Genomic DNA, 8,293 nt, shown 5'->3' with positions numbered 1-8,293 from the left:
TAGGTATGAGTGTTAGCGTGAATGGTTGTTTGTCTCCTTGTGCACTGTGATTGGCTGGCCTGAAGTCAGCTAAGATAGGCTCCAGCACCCCTGCGACACTAGTGAGGATAGAGCAGTTCAGAAAATAAAATGGAAAAAAAGGAAATCAAGAATGTGCACAGGCGTCCTGGGTTCAAACCGAGGTCGGTCCACCTGTGTGGAGTTTGCATGTGTGTGGGTTTTCTCCGGGTACTCCGGTTTCCTCCCACATTCCAAAAACATGCATCAGGCTGATTGGACACTCTAAATTGCCCCTAGGTATGAGTGTGAGCATGAATGGTTGTTTGCCTCCTTGTACCCTGCGATTGGCTGGCCACCAATTCAGGATGTTGCCTGCCTCTGGCCCGAAGTCAGCTGGTATAGGCTCCAGCACCCCCTGCGACCCTAGTGAGGATAGAGCGGTTAAGAAAATGAAATGTAAAAAAAAAATGAAACCACGAATGTGCACAACCCCCTACTTTCATTATGTTATTGACTCACGTGCGCGCGCACTCAGGCTTCATCTCCTTGATGAAGGAGGAGGAGGAGGAGGTGGAGGAGGAGCAGGAGGAAGGAAGGAAGGAAGGAAGAGAAAGGCAGCGCTAGGAGGGAATGCCAAGCATCCGAGCTCCATCCCCACCAACGTCTCCCTCCTCATCATGCAGCCGAAAAAAAAGCATCCGAGGTCGGCGATGAACCGCCGCGGATGAGCGCCCGCCCGAGCACCAGCGCTAGGAGCAGCAGCGACGCCTATGATGCGCACGCTTGACCGGATTACAACGACGACGACGGCCGCTGAGTGAGGGACGGAGGCCGCTTCCCTGGCCAAGATGGTCCGCGTAGCCAGCGCCCTGGGTTTGGTCATTCTGTGCGTGGCGGTGCTCATCCTTTCGCTCATTAGCTACGTCTCACTGAGGAAGGACAGCCTCTTTGGGACGACCGTCAGCGGGCCCAGGATCATGTTTCACGCGGGCTTCCGGTGAGTGATGAGCGGGGCTCGAAGGTGCACGCATGCGGCCAGGTGGCTGCTTGGTCGATGCAACACGCCATGCTGGTGGTCGAAAAAAAACTGAAGGTTGCACGCCAGATTTTTTACCCCATTATAGGCCAAGTAACAACGTATTTCGGATTTAAAAACACGTAAAGGTGCAGTACCTTTAGGCTTTCTGTTGCAGGGGAAAGAATCTCGTTCACCTAATTGGCTACTATTGATTTGGTAGCAAAGAAATGGCTATTGTTATTGATATGATATAAATTTTTAAAATGTAATTCCAATAATAAACAAACTTTTCCCTAATATTCAATTATTTTAAAATTCCATTTCTTAAAAAAATATTGAAAAATTATTTATTAATTTGTTATTTATCATTAAAATGATTTTTTTTTATTTCCATAAGAATTTTTTTCACAGTACTCTTTTTCAAAAATTATAATTCTATTCTAAAAAAATTAGAGTATCATGTGAAAATATATATTTTTTTATAAAACCTTGCTAGGTGTCCTGCTGAAAGAGTGGTTAGCACATCTGCCTCACATTTCTGAGATCGAGGGTTCGAAGACTTAGGGCCTTCCAGTGTGATATATGCATGTTATTGCCTTGTTTGTTTGAGTTTTCTCCAGGTACTGTGTTTTTTTTCCAAAGGATGATCGCTCAAAATTCTCCCTTGGTATGCGTGTGTGTTTGTGTGCGCATGCATGCATGGTTGTTAGTCTCCATGTGGCCTGCGATTGGCTGGAAAACAAATTCAGGATGTAAGTTGCCTACTGCCTGCTGTTGGCTGGAATAGGCTCCAGCACCCCTGCGACCCTCGTGAGGATACGCTGCTTAGAAATTGAAAAATGAATAACATTTCTTTGATTATTTTTTTAAATTATTTATTTACAGAACAAAAACGTTTTCCATGGTACTCAAATTTATGAATTTAGGAGGGATAGGAGTCTGTATTTGTGATAACATTTGTAAACGGAAACTACTTTGACAATTCCATTCAAATACATTGCTCACTTTTGATATTTGGGGACTCTTTAATTTATTAACTACTGTTGACCGTGACAGACATCCAATCTATTTGGACTGGGAGATGCAGGCAGTGATCCCTCCCAGTCCAAATGGATGGACGTATATTGCTGTTGATGGCCATGGATTGGACTGCCAATGTCAGTTACTGAGTAAAATTCAATTCAAATAAACATGGAGAATAGGCAGTAGTCCATTGCAATGGATGAAAATATTACAAATGCTTCCAGGCATCTTTTGTTGGCAGAGACATGTTAAAAATATGTCAATTTCAGATCACAGTTTGCCATGAACTTCCTGGACCCTTCCTTCATTCCACTGACCAACGCCCTGAACGAAGAGCTCCAGGGGAAACCATCCAAGTGGAAATTCAACAAGACTGCCTTCTTCCAGCAGAGGTAAGATAGAGGGAGACGTTTGGGCTAAAAGGAAATGAGAATGATGGGAGAGAATTCCCAGACTGATGGAAACAGGGACATTCCAGCAAGATTGGCTTTAAGGGGCCTCAAACTGGGAGCACAGGTGCCAACTGAGGCCCGCAGGGCAATATTTCTTGGCCCCCGATTTGTCAAAGCTCAGTGTTGTATGGATATGTACATATAGAGGGTAGGTTTGTTGGCAAGGAATGAGAATTTGATGGCAAACTGACGATACTTTAACTCTCCTCTTGTGCATCAGGAAGGACATCTTCAACTTCATTGACATTCCGCACAACTTCTCTCTGACTAAAAGCAGCGTGCGCGTCGGCCAGCTGATGCACTTTGACTACTCCAGCCACAAGTACGTCTTCTCCATCAGCAACAACTTCAAGTCCCTGCTGCCTGACGCCTCGCCCATCCTGGACAAGCACTACGGCACGTGCGCGGTGGTGGGCAACAGCGGCATCCTGACGGGCAGCCGCTGCGGCTCCGAGATCGACGCCGCCGACTTTGTATTCCGCTGCAACTTTGCCCCCACCGAGGTATACGCCCAGGATGTGGGGCGCAAGACCAACCTGACCACTTTTAACCCCAGCATCCTGGAGCGCTACTACAACAACCTGCTGACCATCCAGGACCGCAACAACTTCTTCCTGCACCTGAAGAAGCTGGAGGGTGCCATCCTGTGGATCCCCGCCTTCTTCCTTCACACCTCAGCCACTGTCACCCGCACTCTGGTGGACTTCTTTGTGGAGAACAAGGGCCAGCTGAAGGTGGAACTGGCGTGGCCCGGCAACATTATGCGTGATGTCAATAAGTAAGACCGCCGTCCTCATTTCCACTGATATCTAACAAACTACTATGTACATCAAGTAAAAGTATTTCAAAGTCACCAACTTGCACGAGGCAAGCCCAACCATTTACTAGTCCTTTACATCAATTACTGAGCCACAAGGCCTCGTAATAAGCCCTCTAGATCTTAAGATTGTGGCCCGGTGGAGCGAGTAGTTAGCACGTCGGCCTCACAGCTTTGGTGTCCTGGGTTCATGTCCAGGTCGGTCCACCGGTGTTAAGTTTGCATGTTGTACCCGGGCTTGCGTGGGTTTCCTCCGGGCACTCCAGTTTCCTCCCACATTCCAAAAACATGCATGGCAGGCTGATTGGACACTCTAAATTGCCCCTAGGTATGGGTGTGAGTGTGCATGGTTGTCCGTCTCCTTGTGCCCTGCAATTGGCTGGCCACTTATTCAGGGTGTCTCCGCCTCTGGCCCGGTGTCAGCTGGGATAGGCTTCAGCACCCTCCGCAATCCTAATGAGGATAAAGTGGTTCGGAAAATGAACGAATGATTTTAAGATTAGCATAGATGCTAGCACTCATTGTAAACTACTGCAAAGTTCCACAAAAATTACCTTTGGGTGGCATGTTAAAATTTGTGCAGGGAAACCCCATTTGATTTGTAGTCTGCTGCTATCAGCGCTGAGCCATAACAACCTGTAAACCGTCTGCTAGCACTAATTTTAAACTACTAAGACAAAATGCCAGAAGATCCTCATCCAGAAAGAAGACCGGTGTTGAATCCTCATTCCGCTGTCAATCTAATGGTGTTTCCGAACCACTGTACCGCGAGCAATGGTCAGGTGTGCTGCGGGAAATTGCAAGAAGTCACACAATGTAATATTCAGAGAGAAAAATGAATATGAATATAACAAGATTAAAATTGAACTATTCCAGGGTTTAAATCAAAATATGATTAATGTTAAATTATAGATTATACTGTTACACGATTCAAATTGTGAAACTGTCATTTTGTTGCTTATTTTTGTCTAATATCAACCGGAAATTGTTTGGCTTGTAGACCCCAGAGCTAGCTTCTACGCGACCATTGCCACCAAAGTGATCTGGGGCCTAACGAAGCCATTTCTGCACAACAGTAGCAAAATCCGGTATACCCGAGACGTCTGTCCACATCTGCCTCTTCAGTTAATCTGACGCATACAAACGACATTCACTGTTATTTCACACAGCTTCCTACAAGTCTGACCTATTTGATAGGTTGTCTCATGACATTGTCGTTTAAAATTCAAGTAATAATGAGAAACACTGAATTTAACTGTAAGACATCTTTGCTCTTAAAGCCTCTGAAACCAGCAACAGGAAATGAGACTTTTGCAGTGGAGTTCGTTCGTTGTGGTGATTTCCTGTCTCGCCACGCAACCGCAACTTTTTTTCAACCATCATTCTCGCTCAGCCATAATTTAGTGTTTTCAATCATGAATTCACTGTTTCTCAACATTAGTCATTTTTCTTTTACAATATATCCAACAATGATGGACACTTCTCTTATCTCATCTCATTTTCTGAACCGCTTTATCCTCATTAGAGTTGCAGGGGGGGGTGCTACAGCCTATCCCAGCTGACTCCGGGCCAAAGGCGGGGGACGTCCAGAATCGGTAGCCAGCCAAATCAAATCAAAAGCATTTATTGTCATCATACACAGCTGCGTATAATGAAATTGGTGGTGCTACTCCAAGCTTTTCAAAGTGTGTTTTCCCAGTTAAAAAAAAAACATAAATAGTAGTATAAAAGTATACATCCCGGCTAGGTGAATTCTAAAATATTGCACATAATTCTAAAATATTGCACAGATTCTAAAATATTGCACAGATTCTAAAATATTGCACAGATTTCTAAGATATTGCACATTGTTATTGCACACCCCAAAGTTATTGCACAGAAGGGATTGTGTGTCGTGCTAAATAAAGTTCAGAGTCCTGATGGCTGTGGGAAAAAACTGTCCTTAAGTCTATTTGTCCATGCTTTGTGAGACCTGTAGCATCTGCCAGAGGGCAGCAGCTGGAACAGGTTGTGACCAGGGTGGTATTGGTCCCTGACAATGTTCCTGGCTTCTGCTGAGGTAGCATCCTCACGTAGTTTCCATGTTGCTCCAGGTGGCTCAGTGCTGTGTGTAGAGCTACGGCGATGGTGTCCTCAGTGGACCTATTTGCTCTATAGGCAAACTGGTGAGGGTCAACTGAGAGAGGGATTGTATCCCTGATATGGCGGGCGACCAACTTTTCAAAGCACTTCATGATCACAGGCATAAGTGCAACAGGCCTATAATCATTCAGGCTGTCAATGGTTGGCTTTTTAGGGACAGGGATAATGGTGGCAGATTTCAGGCAGGATGGGATGATGGATTGTTGCAGGGAACAATTGAAGATCTTTGTGAAAACACCAGTCAGCTGGTCAGCACAGGCTTTGAGCACCTTCCGAGGTACTCCGTCAGGGCCAGCAGCCTTCCTGGTGTTCACAGTCCGCAGTACCTGTCTCACTTCATGTTCTTGAAGCTCCAGTGTACTGCTGCAGGGTGGTGGTGGATGTGTTGAAACTGGGTATGATTTGTCAGTCTCAAAGCGGGCAAAGAAACGGTTCAGTTCCTCTGCTAGTGAGGCATCTGCGTTAACAGACACCTTATTGTCATTGTAATTGGTAATATGTCGTATTCCCTGCCACATCTTTTTTGGGTTATTTCCTGCCAAGTGCTCCTCAATTTTCCTTGTATATGCTGCCTTGGCCTTTTTAATGCCTCTCTTCAGCTCTGCTCTGGCAGCGCTGTATTGTACTTTGTCCCCTGACCTGAAGGCGATGTTACGGCATTTGATGAGTGCCTGTGTCTCACTGGTCATCCAGGGTTTTTGGTTAGGAAAAACCTGTATCCGTTTGTTAACAGTGACGTTGTCCGTGCAGTTTTTGATGTAGGAAAGTACAGTGTCGGTGTAGTCCTGGAGGTTGTGGTGTTCAAAAAGTTCCCAAATGGTGCGGGAAAAACAGTCCTGCAGCTGAGAAAGGGCGTCCTCGGGCCATGTTTTTATTATCTTCCTTGGTGGCCTTGTTAGCCTCTGGAGTGGGGTGTATGCCGGGGTGAGGGACAGGCAGAGATGGTCTGATCCAGCTAGGTGAGGGAGGGGTGTGGCTCTATAAGCACGTTTGATAGTAGAATAAACATGGTCTAGAGTTTTATCTCCTCTGGTATGACACTTCACGTACTGGATAAACTTAGGCAGAACAGGAGACAGACAACCATGCATGCTCACATTCATACCTCAGGGCAATTAAGTGTGTTCAATCAGCTTACCATGCATGTTTTTGGAATGTCGGAGGAAACCGGAGTACCCGGAGGAAACCCACGCAGGAGAACATGCAAACCCCACACAGGTGGACGTGACTTGGATTTGAACCCAGGACCCCAGAGCTGTGAGGCCGACGTGCTAACCGCTCGCTCCACCGGGCCAACCTTGATGGACACTTTTTCTTGATTATTTAACTAATAGACATCAATTAAAGCCTGTGGTGAAGATTTTGTGGAATGTTTTCCTGGCTTTGTTTGCAGATACTGGAAGACCAAGAACCTTTCACCCAAGCGACTGAGCACTGGCATTCTCATGTACACGCTGGCTTCGGCCATGTGCGACGAGATCCACCTGTACGGCTTCTGGCCTTTCGGCTGGGACCCCAACACGGGCAAGGACCTGCCCTACCACTACTACGACAAGAAGGGCACCAAATTCACCACTAAATGGCAGGAAACCCACCAACTGCCCAGCGAGTTCAAGCTGCTCTACAGGCTGCACCGCGATGGCGTCACCAAGCTCAGCCTGACGCATTGCACGTAGAGGGGAAAAGTGGGTTACATCTGCGCGGGTGTGTGGCAGCGTTCCGCATGCCGAGCGCTCATTTCGCACGTCTGCCTCGTTTGCTTTTCGTATTCTGGTGTGCATGCTCGCCAGTGGTGGGGTTGATGGGGGGACTGCAGTGGAACCTCCGTGAAAGAAGACCTTCACAAAACCTAAATATTACAAAAGGTAATTTTTAAACGTTTGTTACAGTGCAACAAATACCCCCAAAACATTTCAAATTATCCACCAATAAACTCCTAAAATGGGCAAAATGTTGGAGGTTCCACTGTAAATCCGAGTTGTATTAGTTGCCATTGATGGTGATAGACAAACCAGATCTGCCACATTGGCATATTTACATTATTGACACCACAATAAGGAAACGATTAAGAACCATCTTCTTGCTATGACATCAGTATATAATTTTATTCATAAACTCTTTGCTACTGAGTAATACTTTAGATTGATTATTATTTTTTTAAATCTAAAAATGTTCTAAATCCTCCTACCTAAGCCCCTCAAGAGGAAAACAGAAAAAACGTCTCTCATCTCATTTTCTGAACCACTTAATCCTCATTAGGGTCGTGGGAGGGGGCTAGAGCCTATCCCAGCTGACTCCAGGCCAGAGGCGGGGGACACCCTGAATCAGTGGCCAGCCAATTGCAGGGCACAAGGAGACGGACAACCATTCACTCACACTCTCATACCTTGGGGCAATTTAGAGTGTCCAATCAGCCTACCATGCATGTTTTTGGAATGTGGGAGGAAACGGCGTACCCGGAGGAAACCCACGCAGGCCCGGGAGAACATGCAAACGCCACACAGATGGACATGACCTGGATTTGAACCCAGGACCCCAGAGCTGTGAGTCTAACGCGCTAACCACTCGCTCCACCGGGCCGCCCATATACAAATATAGTTTAATATTTCTTAATTTTTAAAAATTATTTTAAAAGCCACATAGAAATAGTCTGATGGAAGAACCACTACTCCATCTTCCATTTCATATTGGAAATGCTGCAAATTCTATAATGATCCATTGCTTATTTTGAACACACATAAAAGTTACACATTGTCCAACTTTTACCATTTATAATTTTTGGTTTAGGAGAACATTTAAGGGGTGGCCCGGATGGGTGGTTAGCGGGTCAGCCTCAGAGCT

The 8,293-nt window shown here is 45.9% G+C and overlaps 1 protein-coding gene across 1 annotated transcript; it reads left to right on the top strand.

Moving 5' to 3' along the window:
• Positions 1–554: 554 nt before the first annotated feature.
• Positions 555–7,679, top strand: LOC144075020 (alpha-N-acetylneuraminate alpha-2,8-sialyltransferase ST8SIA3-like). Its single transcript, XM_077601787.1, has 4 exons — positions 555–997; positions 2,311–2,433; positions 2,714–3,271; positions 6,846–7,679. The coding sequence occupies exons 1-4, from the start codon at positions 849–851 to the stop codon at positions 7,126–7,128; spliced, it is 1,113 nt and encodes a 370-aa protein (XP_077457913.1). The 5' UTR covers positions 555–848; the 3' UTR covers positions 7,129–7,679.
• Positions 7,680–8,293: the final 614 nt, after the last annotated feature.

The sequence above is a fragment of the Stigmatopora argus genome, chromosome 5 (genome assembly GCF_051989625.1).
Source record: "Stigmatopora argus isolate UIUO_Sarg chromosome 5, RoL_Sarg_1.0, whole genome shotgun sequence".
Classification (NCBI taxonomy): domain Eukaryota; kingdom Metazoa; phylum Chordata; class Actinopteri; order Syngnathiformes; family Syngnathidae; genus Stigmatopora; species Stigmatopora argus.
This window is presented reverse-complemented; position numbering and strand designations above follow the sequence as displayed.